Below are 22,954 nucleotides of genomic sequence, written 5' to 3'. Positions count from 1 at the left end.
CTCAGGCCCACGATTAGCACCTGAGACTCACTGGGGGCTTTGCCTTTGCAATTAGCATTTTGCCTTCATTAAAACATGATTTTTCGGTAATTAGGACTTCCGCACTAGGAGGGGTTTAAATGGGGAACTCAGAAGAGGCTCCAGCAGGACCCATGGGGAGGCCCTTGTCCAGCAGGGGGGCCTGCCCTCACCCATGGGTGCTGCTGGTAGGGCAGTGGGCGGGGAGCCAGGGCAGTGGTGGGAACAGCGGTGGGCAATGCTTCTGGTCTGGTGGGCGGGCCTGCTGAGGCCTCTGGGAGCAAGAGCGTTCTGGTCTGGGGACAGACAGTGCCCCAGAGGACAGGCCCCTGAGCCTCCATGACTGGGGCAGCACGGGGAGGATTGTGGCCCGCTGTGTAGACGTGTTGGGTGCCCTCCAGGGCCCCTGGCTCTCCCTGGCCACAGCGGCTTGGAGGAGGGGGTAGGTGGGCACAGTGGGGGATTAGGATGGAGACCGGGGTGAGGGGTCCCAGGAGGGAGTGCCTCAGGGTGTTGGGGGGGCCCAAGAGACTTTTTTCTTCCTAACCCCTTGCTGCAGAAGCACCGAGGCTGGGGGCTGGGTTTCTGGATGATTGAATGGAGGAAGCGTCTCTCATTATCATCTCAATAGGGGCCTGGGGGCGTGGCCGGTGGGGGGGCCCCGGAGGAGGGCTAATTGCCTGGCCGGAGCTTGCTGCCACAAGATGGGGAAATTGGCTGGTAATTGTCTGGGGCCGTGGGGCTGCCCTACTTCGGACGCTAATTGCCGGTGGGACGCGTGAAGACGGATTCTGAGCACATCAGGGACAGCCCTGAGGGCGCACGCTTGGAGAGCAATTACAGCACCCCCCCGCCCCCCGCCCCCGCTGGCAGGGCTTAGCAGTGGGCTTCCCAGCCCCACCAGCCAGCCCCACCAGCATCTGCCTGGGGAAGGAAGGGTCCCAGAGCCCCGGCCGGCCGAGGCTGGATGGGGTACCGTGTACAGAGAGCAGAGAAGTCCAGGTGGCATTGGGGGACCCTCCCCTACACACACCCCGTGGTCACCCACCATCCTGGAGGAATCTGCAGCCAGACCTCTGTTCCCCCCAGCAGGCTCCGGACCCTGGTCTGCGAGTCCTGGACGAGCCTGCGCTGGCCCGCTGAGCACCTGCTCGTCACTCACCCTACGCTGCCCACCCCCCGGTCCCCCCAGCCCCCACAGCAGAATGCCCTTCCTCACGCAGCCTCCCGCAGGGCCCAGCTCCTGTTTCTCATGGCACCAGAGAGCGCTCCACCAAGTGCTGTTGGGGCTCCCTCAAGGGACCTCCGGTGGCCACAGTGTGCCCTGCCATCTTATTTGCGGGGCCCCCGAGGTTACCCGTCCAGCTCCCCTTCCAAGAAGCCCGCCCTCCACCCCTGTACCTCCACAACCCTGGGAGGCTGGGAGGCTGGAGGCTGCTGAGTAGTCAGGGGCAGGCCCACCTGGGCACAGAGGAGTGGGCCCGCCTCCCCCGCGTTCCTGTGGCTGGTGGAACCATGTGTGGAAAGGTGGGACCTGGCTCCGCGAGGGGCCGAGATGGACCTGGGGGCTGAGCCCCTCTCTGAGGCAACATGGCCACTTCGCCCTCCTCTCGGTTGGACTCACTCTGCTGGGCTGGGCCACGTCTCCGGAGTCTCCCAGGGGAGGTTCCAAACGTGGGTCCCCAGGCACAGGTGTGAGGCTGCTGGGGCTCTGGGCCACTGTGCTGTACCCTCCATTGCGGCTTCCGTCCCAGGTCCCAGCCTCGTGCCCCCAACTCTGGTGACCCAGCAGCAGCCCAGGGCCTGGGCCAAGGGGGTGCTCCTCAGAGGAGGGGCCGCCCGGGGGAGCTGTGGCTGTCCTGACTGTGCTTCCTTCCCCCACAGAGCTCCGCGCAGGCGGTGTCGGGCAGAGGCTACTCGGTAAGTCTGCCGCCCCCTCCACTGCGGGCTGGACCCACACATGCCCCCTGCCGCCGCAGCCCCCAGCCGCCTTCAGCATCTGGTCCCTGCCCCAGCAGCGGGGCTGGGGCGGAGGCCGGTGGAGGCCAGAGGGGAGCGTCGCTCAGGGTCTCAGAAGAGTCGGCCCTCGTTGCCTGACTTCCTGAGGACCAGGGGTGGGGAGATGCTCTACCCCGGGTCCTGCCAGGAGGCACTCGGAGTAAAGGGTTCCGGGCACCGAGCAGCACCCCCCCGACCCCAGGGACTTGACGCCCCGCACGCCGTGCTCCATGCTCCGTGCTCGGCCGGGGCTCAGGCGTGAGGACCCCGGGCCCTGTGGCTTCCCCCTCCTGCCCCTGCTTCCTGCCCCTCCCCTCCTCCCACCCCACCCTACCCCAGCAGCCCCTACCCTTTCCTCGTGGCTTCATTTTGTTGCCCCCTAAGTATCAGGAGGAACGTTAATGACGCCATAAAACCCAGAGCTCCATAAAAGCCATTTTTGCAGATTTACAGCCGTTTTTTGGCTCATTGGAGGGTGGGGCCCGGGCTCTGCCCGCCTCATCCTCCCCTCCTGCCTCTGCCCCCAGCCCCTGATTTACTGTGAGCCCCAGAGTTCCAGGCCTGCTGGGCGGCTTCTCTAAATCACATCAGCTTTTTATAGGGTGTGTAATTAACCCACTGACTTTCTGTGTGACGGGACACCCTGCGCCCCTGAGCCTCCCCTGACCCCTAGCCGCCCTGACCTCAGGGTTGGGTGGGTCAGGTGCCGGGTTTTCAGTGTTGCACCTGGTGGGCTGTAGGCTTCTGGGTGGTGGGTCACATCCTGATGCCGGAGGCGTGTCTCCCTGGGGGGCCCTTCCCTCCTCGGTCTGGCCACAGCCATGGGTGGCGGCCTGCACTGCCCCTTCCCCCTACGGGCCGGGTCGTCTCAGCATATCCTTGGCTCCTTGATGGAGTGGCACTCTGGCCGGGAGTGGTGCCAGCGCTGGGCTCCAGCTGGGGGCAGAGTGCTAGTGTGGGAAGTGGCTGGTGATAACACTCGGTGTGATGCAAGTCGGGACAGGGAGAGTGAGGGGAAGGTCATGGGTGTGTGTCAACCTAAGGGTCCCAGACGGGCCAGGCCCAGGGACGCCCCGATTGGAGCCTCCTTCCGTGTGTGAGAGTCCCTGGGCAACTGGGGTCTCCCTGCCCCGAGCCTCCTTGCCAGAGCCTCTGGGCGGCCCTTCTGCTTCCAGATTGCATGTGTTACTCATGGTCTTCTCCCCCAAGAGCTCCTTGGAATGTTTCCTGGAGAAAAACCCGTAATTAATGGGCCAGCTGCTTGCAACTTAACCCCCCGTGGCCACTGCACGGGAGTGACAGGTGGTGGCAGGGATGTACCCAGCCTGCTGCTGGGCCATGGCAGTTCCTGTGTGTGCATGCCAGGTGCTGGCAGGAGCAGGTGTGTGCCGGTCCCCAGCAGGAGCAGGCATGTGTGAGCAGGCGTGTGCGTTAGGTTCTGGCATGAGCAGGTGTGTGGATTAGGTCCTGGTACAAGCAGGTGTTTGCTGATCCCCAGCATGAGCAGGTGTGTGCTGATCCCTCGTATGAGCAGATGTGTGTGCTGGTCCCTGGCACTAACAGGTGTGTGTGCTGATCCCCAGCATGAGCAGGTGCGTGCATTAGGCCCTGGCGTGAGCAGGTGTGTGCTGATCCCTGGCATGAGCAGGTGGGGGCATCAGATCCTGGTATGAGCCGATGTGTGTGCTGGTCCCTGGCACGAACAGGTGTGTGTGCTGATCCCCAGCATGAGCAGGTGCGCGCATTAGGTCCTGGCCCCAGCATGAGCAGATGTGTGTACTAGGCCCTGGCATGAGCAGGTGCATGCATTAGGTCCTGGCACAAACAGGTGAGTGTGCTGGTCCCCAGCATGAACAGGTGCGTGCATTAGGCCCTGGCGTGAGCAGGTGTGTGCTGGCCCCTGGCATATGCTGGGGGGCGGGCGCTGCAAGGTTCAGGTGGTTGGCTCGGCCCTTCCAGAAGCAGAGGTGCCTCTGGCACTGGAGGAGGTGAAACCAACCCCTGTGACCCTCAGCCAGTAGGAACAGAGAGGGTGGGGGCAGGTGGATGGCCAGGCCCAGGCCTGGGAAGTTCTGTGAGCTCAGTGCCCAGATCTCTGTGTGCACCGGGCCCCCAGGGCTGTCTGTGGCTTCCAGCGCTGCCCACCAGGGGCGTGAGGGCTGGGCCAGCTGGACTGGGCAGAGGGGGGCTATGACCCTGCCTCTAAATCCAGGCTTCACCATGGACGCCCCAGACACTCGAGTGTACACACTGAGGTCGAGGCCTGCGTGCAGGTGCATGCATGGTCCCTGGGTGGCACGTGTGGCTTCTGCCAGCACCTGACCCGTGTACAGCTCGCGGATGGCTCTCCGTGAGAGGAGAGTGTGTGCTGTGTCCCCGTGTCTCCTTGTGGCTGTGGGGGGCTGTGCACGCCTGTAAGTCCCAGTGTGCTGTTTCTTTCTGGACCATGCGCATGTCCGTCTGGAAGGGTGTGTTCGTGCCCGTGTGTTTGCGTTTAAGTGGCGGTCATGGCGCCAGTGCCTGGATATGAGCCGCCGCTTCGCGTGCAGGTGTGTGCCTGTGCCCCGGTGCCTTGCTTGTGTGTGTCCATAGGTGGGACCTCAGGGTCGGCAGGGCTCATGTCTGTCCCCAACAGCGTCCCTGCACTAGTGACCCAGGGCAGCTGTCGTCTGACCTGCTTTATAGACCGTACTTAAAGGGCTTTAATTCTGTGAGCTTTATCCCCAGCAAATCCCCAAGTACTGCTCATCCTCAACAGCTTGTCCCGGAAGCTTGGTGTGGCCTCCCCGGCACACATCAGGTGTTCCTTAGTGCCTCGAGATGAGTTGGAAAGTAATTTTCTCCGTTCAGCTGCTGGGAACTGGGGACGTGACAACCCATCTCCCTCCAAAGCAGGGCTTGGGAGTTCTTTTATTAAAGGGAAATGAGGATCTGGATGCCTGCTGGGGCCGGGAGGCCGGCCGAGTGCGTCGCACGGAGTGTTCTGGAAGTGGCCTATGCTCACAGAGGCTCTGGGGCTGCAGACAGGAGCGGAGGCAGAATGGCAGTGATGCCACCGGCCACCACTGTGATGAGCCGGGAGGTCTCAGGCCCTCCATGTGGACGTGATCACCATGGCAGTGACCCCCCCCCACCTCTAGGTGAGGACTGAAGTACAGGGCTCAAAGACCCCCCTCCCCGCAGGTGCCGGCCAAGGGGCTGAGCTGGGAGCCGGAGCAGGCAGGCCCGTCCGCAGGTCCCCTCTGTTCCCGGGCCCATCATGGGTTCTCAGACCTCTCCTGGGCACCCTCCTCCCTTCCACAAGTGTTTGCTGACCCGGGTGGCCGGTGTCCCCGCCCCACGGGCCTCACCGTGCCACGGAGAAGATGCTGAATAAAGCCAGTAAGAATGTTCCCAGGTGGACACGGCGAGTGCAGAGGTGACCCGGCGGCAGGGAGGGGCAAGGCCAGGCTGCAGGGGGCCACAAGTGTGAGTGTACGTGCTGGGGCAGGGGGAGGGACCCCGGGAGCAGGCGGTGCAAAGGCCATGCAGGGGGAGGGCTCCACCTGCCCACGTGAAGAGCAGCAAGAGGCAGGGGGCTGCTGTGGGCAGGGCGTGGGACTCTCCCTTGGACGCAGGTGGAGTTCTCAGCAGAGCAGGGCTGGATGGGGAGGAAGAGACCTCTGCCTTCTCCCCAGGCCAGGCAGCCTCGAGGCCACAGGGGTGAGTGTGGGAGAGCTGGCCGCAAGCCAGGCACAGAAGGGCACAGGATGCCCGCCAGCTCGTTTGGGTCAGGCAGGCCCCCGTCGATACCTGCCATGGCAGGAGCCCCTCACGCGGGGTGTAATTAGCCAGTTGGCTTGATTGCCTTTGAGAGATTTCTGGAAATTGATTTTCAGGATTCGGTTGGGCTACAGACAGCTAATTTCCTAGCACCTCCAGCCCCAGCACCATCCTCCCACCCTGGAGCCCAGCTGGCGAGGGCCACAGGGCTGTGGAGGGAGGCTGCTGTGGCCAGCATCGTGGCCCCGGCTGGCCCCAGTATGGCCCAGACTGTGGTTATGGAAGGTTCCTTCACGTCCGCATCTGAGCTTCCATTCGCCTGATGGGTCTGCCCTGGGTGGTTCCCGCACGGGCTGCTTGGGCCTCCTCACAGCCCTGGGGCTGTAACCGGCGTTCCCAGGGCAAGAGCCAGGAGAACGTATTGGTGGTGTGGCTCCCACGCCAAGTAGTCATCAGACCCACCTGGACGCCAGCGGCCGGGCCGAGGCCCCTTTCCTCAGCAGGCGCACCCCGCCCCCACGGAGCCCCTTACCCAGGGGAGGAGGGGCACAGCGAGCTCAACACCCGTTCGCACGTGATCCCTCCGGGGACCGTAGCTCCTGGCTCCGCACCTGCTTTCCCACCCTGGGTCCCCGGACCCCCCACTTCTGGCGGGATGGGTGCGTGCGGGCCACTTGTCAGTTTGTCCCTTGAGCCACACCCTCTGTGGCTGAAGTTGGGGGGTGCAGCATGAGTGGGGGTGGGCCCGGGTCCCACCAAGGCGTTAGTGGCTGGAGGGTTGGTGGGCGGGTGCAGGGAAGTCCTGACCAGCTGTCCTCCTTGGGGTGGCAGGGAGGTGCCTGGGGCACCCCTAGCCGTCCTGAGACCTGGCTCTCCGGGAGTGGCCCAGCACCCTGTCCCCAGCCGCCCCCCTGAACAACACTGGGTACTGGCAGGCCCCAAAGCCGGCTCTGTCTTTACGAGGCAGGTTTATGAACCCATTACCCTGCTCCTTGGGCCGCTTCCGAGCGGCCGTAATTTGTACAAAAGCAATAAAACCCAGTCAGCCTCTCCCTGGTGCAGGCAGCTGCATTCTCCTCATGACCTCTGAGCGCGGGGGCAGTCCTGAAGCCAGCTGTTGGGGACAGGGATGTGCCTCTCAGGGGACGGCAGGAACTTGCGGGGTGTGTCCCGAGCGTGCTGTGTCCCGAGCGTGCTGTCCTGACCTGTGATGCAGCCCCGGCCGGCCTGGCTCGTTGTCAGAAGGTCCCCTGCCCACCCACCCTTCACTCAGTCCACCTCCTAGAGCCCTGGGGTGTGCAGCCATGGCCCACCTCCGTCCCACTGGTAGGACATGCAAGTCCTTCCCTGTGTCCCTGTCCCCCGGCACTTGGGCTGGGGGTGTCAGCTCCAGCCTGCCCGCACCGCCTCCTCCGGCTCGTAAGGCTGTGAACCTGGCCCCTGGATGCATCCAGGGGTGTGATCGCAGGGAAGCTGCCCCCAGTGTGCAGACAGACCAGCAGACCAGCTGGATGGGCCCTTTGTTGCTCAGTCTGGAGATGTGGCATGGGGCTGGGGGGAGGGGGGGACGGCACGTGACCTCAAGGGCCCCAAGCTACAGCCCCTCCGCCACCCCGCAGCTGGGTTGCAGGCTCTTCCAGAAAGGGGGCAGGGCCGTGGATTGCTGTGTGCCTAGACAGAGCAAGATGGGACAGAGGATGAGAAGATAAACAGGTGACCTGACCTGCCTAGTGCTTTAGCCGGTGCCAGGTGCCGAGGAGAAAGACACACCACGCAGAGGGCATGCTGGTGTCCAGGGGCTGCTGGTGTAGAGGGGTGTTGAAGGGGAGGGGTGCTGGTGTGGAGGAGGAGGGTGCTGGTGTGGAGGGGAGGGGTCTGGTGTGGAGAGGTAGAGGGGAGGGGTCTTGTGTGGAGGGGGAGGGGTGCTGTATGGGGGAGAGGGGAGGGTGCTGGTGTCGAGGGGCAGGGGTGCTGGTGTGGAAGGGGAGAGGGGAGGGGTGCTGGTGTGGAGGAGGAGAGGGGAGGGCCCCCTGCTGTGGAGGGCAGGGGTGCCCCTCCTCTGGTGGACATTCTGTGTCAGCAGGCTCTGCGGGCAGCTGTGTGTGTCCGCAGTTCGGACCTGTCACGTGGGCACATTTCCGCACCCCGTCTTTCTGCAGCTGTTCTCTGCAGGTGGCCTGGTCCTTGTCCCCTTGCTCCCCTGTCCCAGGTAGCAGTCAGCCTGCCCAGGGCAGCTGTGCACCAGGCACAGCAGGGTTGCTTGACCTCCCCTTACAGGGTGCTGGAGACTCACCCTGCTGGCCAGAAGAGCTTCCCACACCCACCCCTTTGTCCTGCCAGGTGCTGGAGGTGCGGGCGCCCCTGGAAGGAGGCACAGCTGTTGTCTTGCCCCACCCGCTAGTAGCCCTGCCCCACTCCCACTCATGGGGCAGTGCCACGTGTGTGCTGGGGTGGCAGGCATCTGGCAGCCCCCACAGGTCCCAGTCAGGTCAGGGCAGCACAGACCAGGACAGCCATGGGCCCCTCCCAGCCCTGGGCCCCGGGACCTCAGGCAAGGAAGGGTCTGCATCTGATCCAGCAGGATGACTGGGACCACACCCTGCTGCTGTCTGCAGATGTGGAGCTCCTGGGCCCCTGGGATAGGGGACAGGGCTGGGGAGCCAGAGGCCACTTGCCTGCCTCCCCTTGTTCACAGTCCTCCCTTTGGAGAGGGACAGCTGGGCAAGGTCGGGCAAGGGTCTCCTTTGTACAGGAGGAGTGTGAGGCTGCCATGGGGCTGGGGGCCTTGGTTTTCTCCACCAGATGGCTGGATCCCAGAGAGAGGGGAGGACCATCCCCCGTGTTTGCTGTTCCTGCCCCACCCACGTCATTGTACCTCCCCACCCAGAGTGCACATCGCTGTGGAGCGCCACGTGTCAGCCTCAGTCTATGATTGTGACAGCCTTAGCATCACCGGCCCCAGGAGGGCCCCATCCACTGTGGGTGGGAGCAGAGCAAATCTCTGGGTCCCTGCCCTTTAGCAGGCAGTCAGTGGGAGAAAACAGAACCCATGGCAGCTGCTCTCCGAGTGTTGGCTGACAGGATGGGGGTTGCTGGGCATGAGTGCACCCTGTGGTCAGACAGGAGCCGGCCGGGGACATCAGGCCAAGGGCAAATTGGAGGTCAGGACTGAGAGGAAGACGGAAGGGGCCACATGGAGGGTGAGGGGCCCAGCCAGCTCCCAGGGCCAAAAGGGAGGCGGCCTTCAGGGAAGGCTGATCCCAGCAGTCCAGGCATGTCCAGCTCATTGGCACTTCTCTGGGCAGGTCATTCAATGGGAGTTTTAGGGCGCTGTCAGCAAGAGGGGGTCTGGGTTCTGGGAGGCGTCCAACATGTTGGGGCAGCATCCTCCAGCTGGGAGCCTGGAGCCTTGGACTAGTTATCCGTGCCGTGGGGGTCACACAGGTGTGTCCCCATGTCTTGTGCTGCCTGCCATCTCAGCAGGGCCTGCATTTAGCGGTGGGAGAGGGTAGGTCCAGGACGAACCAGCTCGTCCCCGTGGTGTCGTCCACCCATTTCTAAAGTCTCCCTCCCCCCATATTTTATTTCAAACTGGCCACAGGCACAGTTCAGGGCAGTGCCACTGAGGGCAGGCACCAGTCCCCTGCCGGTCCCCAGCAGCTGGCAGGAGAGCGCCCCCAGCCGGCAGGCACAGGGTGGGCCACGGATTTGCGTCCACCTCGGTCACCTGGTAGGAACTGCCAGGAGAAGCCACCCAGATGCATCCCCGCCCTGCGCTCCTGTCCCTGGGCACAGGGCCCCTCCCCGTGCCCGCTCTGCAGGGAAGACCACTGAGCCAGCTGCAGGCTGGTTGTCTTGTCCCGTCTCACCACCCTGTGGACTCAGCTCTAGGGAACTGTGTCTCAGCGGCATCCCCTGGGATCGCTTGGGAACGTCTGACTGGGGCAGTGTGAGCTGAGCCTCGGACAGCATGATCGCCCCACAGGGTCCTCCTGGCTGGGCCCGCACACTGCGTGAACTCCAGGAGGGGCTGTGGCGGCCACCATAGCCTCCTCGCCTTGCTGGGTCCTCCCCTGGAGCCTCCGGATAGGAGCCAGCCTGCAACCCTGCTCCCCCCAGTGCTGCCCCCACCACAGGGGATGCCTCCAAGGGGGCGGGGCAGCTGGCGCCCTCCCTCCTGGCCTGGCCTGAGGTGTGGGCAGCCCCTGCTGTCCCTTTAGCGGGGGGGGGATGGGGGTTCGCTGGGGCCTCCCGCCTCTTCCAGCCCCCGTCCTGCCTTTCTCCGTTCCCAATGCAGGCCTCCAGTTGAGGTCCCAGCAGGCTCGGCCTTCTCACCCGGACCCTGTGTTGCTCCGTGGCGCCCAGGCCCCAGCCACTGGGAACGGCCCAAGGCGACTTAGTTCCGAGCCCGGGCTCCCGTCCCGCCAGGTGACCCAGCCACAGCCCTGGCCCCAGAGGCCAGATGCAGCCTCTGGACAGGCCCACAAGGAGCCTTCATGGCGGTGGCCACACGTGCCAGGAGCCAGAGCTGGAGGGAGGGCAGGCTGGGTGCGAGAGTGGGTGGCAGGCCAGGATTCAATTATGCAGAACACGCAGGGCTGCGGGGCACAGGAGGTTAGGAATTAATGTTAACACTGTTCTGGTTAAGACTTTTTGTGTTCATAAATAATTCATAAGGCAGTTAGCGCTTTGGGTCTGACAACAGGAGAATATATTAATACAGTCGACTCCGCGAAAGGTCAGCCGCGGCGGGGCTGCGGCCGTCTTTGATTCATTCTCTGACACGGGCTCGTTAATTACTCCGGCCCAGTGAGGGCTGTGGGGGAGCCGCTAATGAGAAGAAGGGAGCCCGCCGTCAGCGGGTGTGGAGGAAGGAACGGACCAGGGTCCCTGTAAGGCCCCTGAGGCGGGAGCAGAGGGCCCCCACCTGCCCCCCCGGAGGCTCGGGTAGGGCCGGGCCGGCTCCAAAGAAGCTGTCAGGGCCTCCTGGCTCAGGAGTGTCCCGGCGTGGCCATCCTCGGTCTCTGAGTACTTACGGAGCAGCTGCCACAGGTGAGGGGTGACTCCAGGCCTGCAGTCTGAGGGTTGAAGAGAACCTGGAAATCCCCTCTCTCGTGGGGGCTGTAGAAGGCAGGGCGGGTGGGAAGCGGGACAGAGGAGTAAATGTGTGCCCGTCGCAGCGAACGTGCATAGAGCAGAGGGAGCCAGAGGGGAAGAATGCAGAGCGGCCATCAGGCTAGGGCCCGGGGTGCCCCTGAGCGCCCCTGGAGGGATGGCGCTCAGATGGGCCCAGAAGCGTGACCATGTGGTGGGGGGAGGGAGTCCTAGCATGTGTCCGCGTGAATGTGCAGGCGTGTGCACGCGAGGGCTCCTTGCACGCAGGGGGTTTCCTTCTGTGTGGCCAGGAGCTGCTGGTGGGAACAGGGGCGCAGGGGCTGCCCCGGCTCGGTGGGGGTTGGCGTCCAAGCACAGCCAGCACCCAGGGCACCAGGTGTCCATCCGTCCAGGCGTGTCCTCCATGCCTGCTGTTGCCTGGTGCTCCCCAAGTTCCTGCTCCCTGATAGGCGGACTCAGGTTGACCCACAGAGCAGTGCCAGTTCTCCTGGATACCTTTGCTAACTGCAGCCAGAGAACAGGAAAAGTCGTCTTGTGTTTTGCACAGTGGTGCTGCGGGATGGCCATCACTGTGCAACCCAGAACTCCCTCAGAAGTACCACCCCCTGGAGACCCCGCAGCAGGAGCAGGAGAGTTCAGACCTCAGTGGGCAGAATCCATGTTGTCCCTCCATCCGTCCGTCCGTCCGTCCATGTGTTTGTTCCCTGCCAGCTCATCTGGGTACTGTGTGCACCATGCTAAGTCTTGTCTTTCATCCATCTATCTGTCCGTCCGTCAGTCCATGCGTTCATCCCCTGCCCTCTCCTTCTGAGTACTGTGTGCACCATGCTATGTCATCCATCCATCCGTCCATCCGTCCATCCATGCGTTCTGTCCAGGGGCAGTAAGGCAGGTCCCATGGGCTAAGAAGTGGAAGGACCAGCATTCTATTCCAGTTGTCCTGAGATTTGGAGAGTTAGAGGGATGGCTCCTTTCCTCCCGGCTTCCCCCCGATCAGTCACCGCACCTGCCCGGCACTCTGTGCCCCAGACTCTCCCCTCTGACGTAGCTTCATGCCACCGGCAGCTCCTAAGCTGCTGTGTTTCCGGCCCGGCGCAGACTTGGCGTCTCAGGAGCACCAGACCCCATGCCGTGTCTCCGTGTGCTTCCCTCAGTGACCACTCTCCGCCCAAGTGCAGGAGGAGGCCTGGAGCGGGGGCAGGCACGCCAACCCACTCATTTCACAGGGCTCCAAAGAGCCCACTGGCCAGCTGTGGGACCGTCCTTGTCTCTGTGAGGCGGCCCATTCAGGGCTCTCAGAGCTCTAAACCATGGCCCGCCACTGCCCAGGTCTCGGGGGGCCACACCGAGCTGCCCCTGTCCCCGAAATGCAGACACTTGGGAACACGAGGGGGCGTGGGACGGAGCAGGCGAGTCTTAAGGCTTCTCTGGGCTGCTCTGGGGGGCGCACCCCGGGTTGGGCAGGTACCAGCCCTATCTGTCCTTGCTGCCCCCACCTGGGAGAGGTAAGGACGCCACCTCCCTCCTCCCAAATGCGCCTGCGTGGTTCCAGCCGCTCTTCTCCACTAAGTGGGTCTCACTCACCATCAGCCCGTGGAGGCCTTGCACACTTGGGCTATTAGGGCTGCAGTAACTTAATTGCTCGTTAATTGGGTAATTAGTGCTTTGTTTTGCTTTAAAGCCTAAACACTCATAAAAAGTGAATTAGCTGAGTAAACAAGTGTGGGATTTTCAGGGTCCTCATCTAGCTATCGTGCATAATTAATCAGGCTCACTGTGACTTTCTGAGCCAGCGTGGCCTAGGGCCCTTTGCAGGGTGATCCTGGAGCCCCAGCCCTGTCCCAGCTGCCCTGAGGGAGTCCCTGGCATGGGGTCCTGATCAGAAGGGCCAGATTGAGACTGGGTTTCAGACCCCATGCACCCATTCTCCTGGGTGGGCTCCCAACTACTCTGCCTCAGTTTCCCCATCCATAAGCAGGTGGGTCGGTGGTGGGTCCTGAGTTGTATAGAAGTGACTCCAGTGAGCCAATGCTCCATCAGCCTCACACCCCACAGCGTGCCAGGCCTCCCGCCAGCGGGATGTGGGGCTCCCCTCTCCTGCCTGCCCTGTGGTGTCAGGATTGCTGTCCAGCACAACCAAACCCCAGCTTCTACCCTGTTGCCGCCAGCAAATCCCTTCACCTACTGGGCTCCCCACTTCTTGTCTGTGGAGTCGGCGAACGCCCAGGTGATTACTGGCGGGCCCTGCTGCCCCGTGTGGTGCGCCCCATCCTTGCGTCCTGGCCCGGTGCTTCAGACATGATCACCCAGCTGATCCCATGGCCGCCCCAGCCACAGACCAGACCACAGCCCCCACCCCACCCCTGGCACCCCTGCCTGTGAGGTCCCGCGTCACTGCCCAGCATCTGAGGGTGAGGTGCTCTGACCAACAGGGGTGAAAAATGGCCTTTTCAGCCCGACTCCAGACAGTGGGTGATGGGAGGAGGCTCTGGGCCCGGGGCTTCCTGGAGTGTGTTCGCGGCTCCTTTTTTAGCTGAATTGCTTACCGGGGCACATGTTTCATATCCCGGGGGAGTGTTTACAGTACGATGGAAGGCGAGCACCTTGGGCCCTTCTCTTTGGGGGGGGACGGGTGCCCACGTGGGCAGGCAGGGCAGCCACTCTCCTTCCCGAAGCTCTTCCGAGGCAGCAGCGATGGGTAGAACGTTCATGAAGCTGGAGCCGATGAGGCCATGGGAACTGTGAGTGTGGCCAGTGCTGCTGGGCCACATGCATAAGGACAGGTGACCCTGTGCCAGGTCACCTGGCGCACATATGCCCTGCACACACTGGGACACTGGGCAGGACACCTGGGACAGAGCATGCATTGGGCAGGACGCCAGGAGCTTCCATGAGCCAGGCCTCAGAGTACACCTGGACATGTCTCAGAACGTGCACATCCGTGACAGGCCGGCTGGGCCTGCACGCACATGCATGAGCCGTGACAGCAGGCCCAGCGAAAACAGCCCACATCAACAGTTTGTGCCTCTTGGAACTCCCCGGGTGTCCCCAGGGCACACAGCCCAGAGTGTGGCCTCAGCACCGACTGTCCAGCAGCTCAGACCTTTCTGCCCCATGCTCAGGTGGGCTGCCTAGAATGTTCCGTGGCCTTCCAGCCCACATTGACCGGGGGCCCTGCTGATTTGGTGTGCAGCTGCTCAGGGCTTTGTGGGTGGCAGTGCTCTTCGAGAGTGAGCTTCCAGCCGGCGAGGAGTCAGGTCCTCCGCAGCCCCTTGGCAGCCCTGTGAGCAGGACCTCCACAGCAGACGTCCCAGACCGCACGCTGCAGCGGGACAGAACCTGGTCAACGTCCCGGACCGCGTGCTGCAGCGGGAGCGGAACCTGGTCTGGGTCCAGAGCACCAGGCCATGTACCGACCCTCAGCCCTCTCTGACCCTGGATCGAGTGGGGTCACCTGAGTAGGAAGCTAGGGGGAGGCAGAAGCGAGCTGGGGTGGCTCGTAGTATCTTTCTCTACGGCAGGGCCCAGGGTAGCCTCTGGGTCCTCTCTGTCTCCATGGCCTGAGGGGGCCCTCAGTGGGCAGGACGGACCCTGCCCCTGCTCCCAGCCTCTCTCCTCCCCACTCCCCGGGGGCACCTCTGGCCCAGGCCCAGATGCTAGAGCATCTGATGGGAGAAGTGGGCTCAGAGTCAAGGTCTCCCTGCCCATGAATTTTTCATGCCTTTGTTTGAGAAATGGGAGACAGGCAACCTCCACTAAGTACCACTGTGAAGCAGTAATTAATGTTCACACTGAGAGAAGAAAAAGGTACATTTCTGTTGCAGCTCAGTGACCGTGTTGATTTGTGTCTCCTAATCCCGGAGGGTGACAGGCAGCCCCCACCCAAGCAAGTGGCTGCCCAGGTTTCTGGAGGAGGCCCGGGAATGGAGGCCCAATTCCCCAGACCTCCTGTGCAGGTGCTCCTGGACCGGGCAGGGCACTGTCAGTGAGAGGCGTCTGTGTCCAGACCCTGTGGGAGGCTGGATGCCTCCAAGAGCCGTTAGGTGATACGAGGGAAGAGGCTGAGGCAGAGGTAGTGGTGCTGAAGATGATGCTGGTGTTGATTGTGGTGGTGCTGGCGATGGCCGTGAGGACGGTGATGGTGACGACCGTGATGGCGATGACGGTGAGGATGGTGGTGCTCGTGATGGCAGTGAGGACGGTGATGGTGAGGATGACGGTGACGGTGGTGATGAGGATGACGGTGGTGATGGTGGTGAGGATGACGGTGGTGATGAGGATGACGGTGACGGTGATGAGGATGACATGGGTAGCAGCGACAGCGAAGAAGTGACCGTCATACTAACAATCATTCCAAGTACACACCCAGCACTGTCCTGGTGCTTCGCCTGTATTCACTCATTGGAGCTGCACGACAGCCTGTGGCCGGGCTGTTGTCTGTGGTACAGAAGCATTAACTGAGCATGGAGAGGTCAAGGGGCCTGCCTGAGGCTGCCCAGGGTGGGTGGCAGCATGTACCCGGAGGATGTCTGCCCCTTTGCCCACCTTCTGGCCTCCCCACCGTAGCTAGCACATGCACTTGGGGCCTCGAGTCTGTCCTCTGCTCGTTGGGCTCCCTGCTTGGACCCGCACACACACCCCAGGGTTGGCCCCCCACCCCCGGAGCACCCAGCCCTGCTGGATCCCGTGAAGGTCACCTCTCTCAGGCAGTTCCTGTAAGACAGATGTGGCTCCTTTTCCCTCCTTGCCCTGATTAATTGCCTCATTCAGTTCCAACTCTATTGCAGTTAAACATTAATTCAGTAGGACTTAATGATGGGAACTCGTTTATGACGTGGCCTGTGCTGGCTGACAAGGGGGTGCTGTTTGGTTCGTGACAGGGCCACGCATGCGCTCGCTGGGAAGCACCCTAACCCCTCCTTGATCATCGGGTCGTTAAGCTCTCCCTGTGACATGGAAAGCTGCGGGGAGAGGTGTGAAACAGCCAGCCTGCAGGTTCTGGGCGCCCGGTCCTGCCTGGCACACAAGGCCCCACCCTCCCGGTGGTTTGATGGGACTGTGGTTTCCGACGCAAGGCCTAGGGCCGCTCACCACGCAGGAAGAGGCCCGGCTGGGGGCCTCCGGCGACTGCTCTGTGCCAGCTGCAGTGAACGGGGCTCCTGGCATCCACCCCAGCCCCCCACACGCCAGGGCTCCCGTGGCAGAGTTGGGTCCCAGCTCCGCAGGACAGGACCATGTGCTGCCCGTGTTTTGGTGTGTCCAGCCCCTCACCTCTCCCGTCCCGTCTTGCACGGTCCCCTCATCACCCTGGGGTACGCCTCCTCCTGGATTTCAGCCGCCCTTCCCTCTCCCTGCTCCCCGGACCTGCTCGTGAGGGACTGGCCTGGCCTCTTGCCATTGCGCAACAGGGACGTGGGTGTGAGGACACCCCTCCCCACCAGGTCTCTGTCCAGGCCCTGCAGGAGGTCCACGGGGCTGTGGGGGTGGGACGCTTGTTAGCCTCAGAAGACCCCCCCACAGCGTGCCCATCCCCCAGGGCCACTCCCAGCTGCAGTGGGTGCTGGTAAAGCATGGGGCCCATCTGTACTACTCTGAACTTTGCCATTGAGCGCACCCCGGCCCTCACCCTGGGGCGCCAAGGGCAGAGCACCCCCTCCCTGCACTCAGCGACTGGCGGACAGCAAGGCGTACAGGGACCTGTCACCCTCACTTGTGGCCGGGGAGATGTATTTTCAGCGGTAGCATTCATCTGACACAACGTGCTGAAATTGCGGTTGCTAGCACGGGATTATTTTTCTTTATGTTCTTTTAGGGGGAAAATTGCTGTGGTTCTAGAAGAGCAGTCTTTCTTTTTAAAGCTCTGCCTGCTGAAAATGGAAAACAAAGATTTGTTTGCACGATCGCCGACCTTTCTTTCATTAACTGAGCTAACACGCCCAGTGGTTTCTAACCAGGCCGCAGGGGCGCTTCGGGAGCCCTCCCTGTGGGCAGTCCCTGTGGCCGCAGGCCTGGCCTGACCCCTTTGTCTGTCCAAGGGATCTGAGCCCCGCTCTGCCCCTTCAGTAGAGCCAGGGCTGCTGGGGCTGGGCTGCTGGGGCTGGGCTGCCGTGGCCCTGCCCAGAGGGCACCCTTGATCCCACCCTCGGGCTCCCATCTGTGTCCACCACCCTGGAGGACAAGCTCCTCACCTCTGCCTGGCCCACCCCTGAGAGCCCTTGACCGAGGGCCTCACTGGCACTCCGACCTCCAGATCCCTCCCAGGCCCCCCAAGGCCCAGTCACCCCGCGAGGCTCCACCCACAACCCCTGCCCTGCGACGGGGTGCTGACTCTCCTGTCTCTCTCCCCCCACAGTGTGACAGCGAGAGCGAAGGGGACGACAAGGTAAGCCCCCCATACCTCCTCCCGAGACCTCCACCCACAGGGGTGCGGGACAAGTGGCCTCCTCACATGTCCTGGCCCCGTCTCTGCCAGGGATACCTGGGGGCGGGGGGCACTGTGGGCGGGGCGGGGGGGCATGTTGTGGGTAAGTGCCACCCCCACCTTCCAGGCTGGGGTCCGGAACCATCACCAGAAAACAGATTTCCGCTAATAGCAGCGGCGCCTTAGCACTTAATTACCCTCCTTTTCAGGAACAATGAAGTTCCCATTAACACAGGATTTATGCACTTGGAGTGTTTAGTTCAGGAAAAACCACAGCGCAGGCCTGCTGGGGTGGGGGGGCCTTGGTCCTGGTCATTTGCCGGTCCTCGTGTGTCCCATGGGGAGCAGGGAGGAGGCCACCCCCAAGCCCTCAGCCCAGCTGCCGTCTGTGGGGTCCCTGCTGTGTGCTGAGCGATGTGGAGGCGGGACTCGGCCCTGGCATTCACTCTCTGCCAGTCCTGAGACCCTGGGGGATGGGAACTGGGACCCCAAGGCATAGAGAGGGTCAGGAGCCTGCCCGAGGTCACACAGCCGGCCCCTGCAGTCCTCCAGAATATGGGAACGGCACAGCTGCAAAGAGTGGTAGCTGCTGATGAGGCCACCAGCAACGGCCGCACCGAGGGCGGGTGCCAACTGGGCGAGGAGGACCAGAGTCCAGGCGGGGGACCAGGGTGTTCCCCCCTGGGGTCTGCTGCGCACTGGCTTCCAGGCCGGTTCTGTGAAGGGGAACCAAGTCCCGTGGGGAGGTCTGTGCAGTGCGAGACCATGCTGCACGGCCAGCTGCTGTGTCCCAGCCTGTCCCGGCCTGCGCTGGGCTGGCGCTATCCGAGGCCTGGCCAGCCGGATGGCCACCCTTGGCAGACGTATGTGAGCAAGTGTGGGAAGGGCTGGGACGCTGCCTGGCAGGACAGGCCTGCGGAGGATGCCGGGGGCGGGGGTCCGGGTGACCAACCTCAGAGCCTGGTGGAGGGGAGGATGGGAAGGGCCCGGGGGCTCATCCGTGGCAAGGGGAGAGGCAGTGTGGATGGGTGAGGCCTGAGACCCGCCGTGCAAGGCGAGCCAGCCCAGAAGTCCTGCGTGGGATCCTTACTGGGGTCTGGACCATTTGGGAAAGGTGGCCAGAGGGCGGACAGCTGGGAGTGAGCACCACTGTCTGGGTTCCGGGGCGACGAAACTCAGCCGGCCACCCCCCCCCACTCCCACTCCCGCCAGCCCCTCTGCAGAGCGGTTGCTCCCCAGACTCTCTGAGGAGTGAGATGAGGGGCCTCAGGAAACTGCCGAGGTGACCCCTCGCCTCCGGCCCCGCCTTTCCCTAAAACCACCTTGAGGGACGTGCTCTCTGAAGCCAGAGGTGCTGGGAGGGGGTTCAGAGGAAGGGGTTGCTGAGCCCCTGAGACCGCTGGCCCCCTGGCCTGCCTTCCACAAAGAAACCAAGCTGCTGCGCCCCAAGTGGGTTCCTTCCGGGCGTCACTGTCCTGACTTGGCCGCCAGGTTGCACCGCGCCCAGAACCACGGCTCGCTCCTCTCGGCCAGGAGCATTGACCCCAGCCCTCCAAGGGCCTCTGGGGCCCCGTGCAGCCTGGCCTCTTGGTCACTGCTGGCCCTGGCCTGCTTTACCCTCTACCTCTGAGCCCGCCCCTGCTACGAGAGTGGGGACTCTGGGCGGCAGAGACCGGGGGTGGAGAGGGCAGACACCAGGGCGCAGCTCAGACTGTGCCCCAGGAACGAGCAGTCACTTTGGATGTAGCCATCGATGCCCTGGACCAGGTGGCAGGCCACCACCAAGGGCTAGCAGGGGCTGCACTCACCCTGAACAGGGAGCCCGCAGGCCAGTCTTAAGCAACGCTTGGGGACCAGCCTGGCCCAGCCTGGCAGAGGGACAAAGGGGACAGGTGTGCTCAGGAGGAGCTGACTCTGGATGGGTGCAGTGTGGAGTCTGGGACTCATGATTCTTGTGTTTCTGGCAATTCCCTGTGCACCTCGAGGGAAGAAGCCCTGCCCTGGAGAGTCAGGAGGGCTAGAGTCTGAGTCCCAGAGCCCTCTGCCTGGAGGGTCTGGCTGGGGTCTCTGCTGGGGCTTGCTTCTCTGTTGGGCCATGCATAGCCACTTGGCCCAGACCTCCTCCAGGCTGCCACTGAGACTCGTGGCTGTGGGTCCTGGAAGGAAGGCTGTGGCCAGAGTCAGCCTTCTACAGACCTGTGTGATGGGCTGTGGCCACTGTGAGTGGTCTGCACAGGTGATGCGGTGGCCCAGCCCGGCATGGGACAGCCCTTGGCTCTGGGGCTCCAGAGAGCACAGGCCTCCTCCCCGGTCACCCAGGTTTGCCTCTCCCAGGAGTACCTGGGTCTTCTGCGACACTGGGGTGTGTCCCTGGGCAGCTTGGGATAGAGGCCAGAGGCCAGGTTAAGACCCCACACAACTGACCGTGGGGCAGCATGGACTGGGCAGGTGGGCTTGGGCTGAGCCCCGAAGTTTGTGTGAATGTGGGGAGGTCTCAGGGCTTCCCGGAGAGGCTGCCTGGAGCAAGGGTTCCCTGAGGGGTAATTGGCCAACCACCAGGGACAGGTTGTGCCTGGTCAGCACTGGCTGGGCCATGGTGCCTCACCAGGCTCTGTGTGGCTACCTGGGCTGCGGTTCTGGATGCTGTGACTGCCCCCCCTTGCCCTCCCCCCGCCCCCAGTGCCTCTCCTCTGGGCACACACAACCTCTCCACTCATCTGCTTATAAATCTGTCCCTGTCACATGCAGAGAACCATACTGCCTGCACAGTCAACTCCCAGCTCTCAGACCTGGCTTCCAAGGTACAGATGCCCGCTCTCTCCCACATGGCCCCACACTGGTTAGGCCTGCATTTGGCTGCTGTGATGGAAACTGAAATGAACTGGCTAAATAGAGGGGTTTGCATTTGTCGCTGAGAAGCCCATGTGTGGGCCCCCCAGGCTGGCATGGCCTGTCCATGGTCATCAGGTTCCTGTCTTTCTGCTTGGCCATCCTTGGTATATGGCTTCCTTCCTCACCTCCTTAGCCCATGAAGGCACCTGTAGCACCAGCCACCTCATCTACATCTCACCTCTCCACACCACTGATCATACAGAATGACTGATTTCCTGCGTGGTGAGCCAGGAAGAATGTTGGTGCAAAATGTCCACTAGGGGCCAGAGCAGAGGGAGAGAGGGAGAGAGAGAGCATGAGTTCAGAGGGGCCACATTATGTAAATCATAGCAGGAAGCTCAGGTTTGTTCCAAGTGCAGTGGGGAACTGCTATCTTAAGAGGTCCCTGTCCCTCCAGGCTGCATGGGGTCACTACACACCGTGTCAGGTTGGACGGCAAGAGAGACCGGAGTTCTGTCTGCCTCCCTTCAGCCAGCCTGAGTTCCAGGCTGGTGGGTAACTTCCTCCGAGCCCGTCAGGAAACAGGTGCAGCTCAGAGTAGCGGTACCTGCCCACCTAGAGCTGCCACCCTCCCTGTCCTCCCCCACCCCAGTCCAACTGACCTGCCACAGGGCAGGACCCCTCCCAGGAGCCTCTGCCCTCTGCAGCCCCCACCACCTCTGCCAGTGGCACAGCCAAGCAAGGTCTTCCGCTCCTTCCGGGAGGAGCTGGTCAGGCGAGGAAGGCCACGTATCTCCACAGTATTTGCAGGATGGCAAGAGCCCTGATTTTAGAGCTGTAAGAACAGGGGAACGCGAGTAAGAGGCATCCCCCCACAGTGTGCCTTCCCCTGGGGCCCCGCCGCGGTGTGCCTCCCAGACCGTCCGCCCTGGGGCACTTGTGTGCTACACCGAGTAGAACTGCCCTTGTCCCCTTGCTTGCTGCGTGGTGGGCTGGAGACAGTGGGGCTGCTCGGGGCCCGTGGGGAGGCAGCTGGCCGTGCAGGTTGGGCAGCTCAGGGCCTGGGTCTGGGCGCTGAGGAGAGCGTGGCAGGCAGGCTGTCCCCTCCCGGACGGGGCAGCGGGAAGACCCAGGCTCCGTCTCTTGCAGCCTGTGTGCGCCTCGGGGACGGCCAGCTTCTAGAGGCCGCTGCCGGCCCACCCGCCCTCACCCGCTGGCCTGGGGCTCTCTGCCCCTCGCTTGTAGGTGCAGACAGGCTGGGACGGTCCACATCCAAGACACGGAAGCACAGAGCCCAGCAGAGCCTGTCTACCCTGCAGCGGCCCCGGAGGCCGGGGTTCAGACAGGCAGATAGGAAGAGTTCCCTGTCACCGCCCCTCATGAAAGAGCAGGCCCCGCCTCGTGGGCGCCCCGCCAGGCTCCGCAAGCCCCCCAGCCAGGCCCGCGCCCCCCCACCACGCTTGGGGTGCTGGCTGCTGGCAGGGAAGGCGGCCTGTGCTGCCAGAAGGCTGGGGAGCCAGGCAGCCAGATGGCCCCTCCGCAAGGCTGCGGTTGGTGTCTAACTGCTTTTTTATTGGAAAAATATGGGGTGAAAAATTGCGTGGGGCTCATTAGGCAGCCTCCTGGGCCTGCACTGGCTGCCGTCTGCCCCAGTGGCCCGGCCAGGTGGCCGCTTGGCTAGTGCTCCTTGCTGCCCGTGGCCTCAGCGCTCCCTCAAGGGATGTCTGTCTGGCCCGCCCGTCTGTCAGGGCCTCTGCCAGCTCTAAGCTGCGGCCGGCCAGGAGGGGCCGGGGTCCCCTGGGGCACCAGCACACTCCCACGGCCAGCCCACAGCCTCTGGGCTTCACTTTGTTCTCTGCTAACTGCAGGCCCGAGGGGTGCCTGTGACCTGGGGTGAGCCCCTAGAAAGCAGGTGGGGGGCCGCTTGAAATGAGGCGGGCGGCAGTCGCCCCTCCCCTTGGCCACCCCTGCCCAGTCTGTGCCCTGTGTCTACACTGAACCCAGTCTGGCCCAGGCCCCTCAGTGCCTGACTGAGGGCCTCCCTGCACCTTTGTTTTCTCTCTGAAATGAGGCTCGTGAGGTCCTCCTCCCAGATCCCTGTGACCTGTGAGGAGGGGACACAGTGGACCACACTCCCGGCCCTCTGGCCAGTAACCCTTATGTGTGTCAAGGAGGGCTGATGCCAGGGCAGCGCCCAGTGTGTGTCCTGGGGGGCTGGGGCCTTGCCCCTCTGGCCGGGCACCCCACCCCTGCAGGAAGTCCTGCTGGCCCTGCAACTCCCTGCTCACAGTGGGCTTCCCCACGGGTCTCTTCTGGACCCACTCCTGGGAACACCTGACCGGAAGTCTGCAGGAGGCCCTCCTGTCCCCTCACCTGACGTCCTGTCTCCGTAGGTCAGGTCCTGTGGGGACAGCGGTGCAGGGAGCTCCATAGAGGAGCACAGAGCAGGCGCAGGGAAAGCCCTGTGGGCGTGTGGGGACAGTGCAGCCGGGCAGCCCTCTGAGCCATGTTCTTTGGGGATGCTGAGCCCAGAGTGGGCCTTCCCATGGGTCTATCTGAGGCAGGGCCCAGGCTCTTTGCATGCCAAGGGCCCAGACAGGCACTGGGTATAGCCGGTGGTCCCAGCGAGGACCACCAGCTCACCTGGCTCCAGATGACCCTCCAGAGGGGTCTCTGTCCTGCAGCCTGTTCTGAGCAAGGCTCCCCATGATAGGCCCCCCCAGGACTGGAGGCCCCAGGGAGGGCCAGGCTGTGGCAGCCCCACAGAGAGGGTACAGCCGGCCCCAGGTGCAGGGGCGGGGATGGGAT

The 22,954-nt window shown here is 63.2% G+C and overlaps 1 protein-coding gene across 12 annotated transcripts in view; it reads left to right on the top strand.

Annotated features, from left to right (window-relative positions):
- The window catches only part of FBRSL1 (fibrosin like 1), a 78,558-nt gene that overhangs the window by 30,806 nt on the left and 24,798 nt on the right, over positions 1 to 22,954 (top strand). For 11 of the 12 annotated variants that reach the window (XM_047696545.1, XM_047696549.1, XM_047696544.1 and 8 more), the window contains exons 4-5: positions 1,903 to 1,938; positions 17,246 to 17,275. In XM_047696545.1, coding sequence (XP_047552501.1) covers positions 1,903 to 1,938; positions 17,246 to 17,275 — 66 coding nt within the window. The remainder of the gene's footprint in view (positions 1 to 1,902; positions 1,939 to 17,245; positions 17,276 to 22,954) is intronic. The other variant, XM_047696546.1, reaches the window with a different exon arrangement.

This window comes from Lutra lutra, chromosome 12 (assembly GCF_902655055.1).
Source record: "Lutra lutra chromosome 12, mLutLut1.2, whole genome shotgun sequence".
In the NCBI taxonomy this organism is placed as follows: Eukaryota; Metazoa; Chordata; class Mammalia; order Carnivora; family Mustelidae; genus Lutra; species Lutra lutra.
Note: the sequence above shows the minus strand (reverse complement) of the source record. Positions and strands in the feature narration are given on the sequence as shown.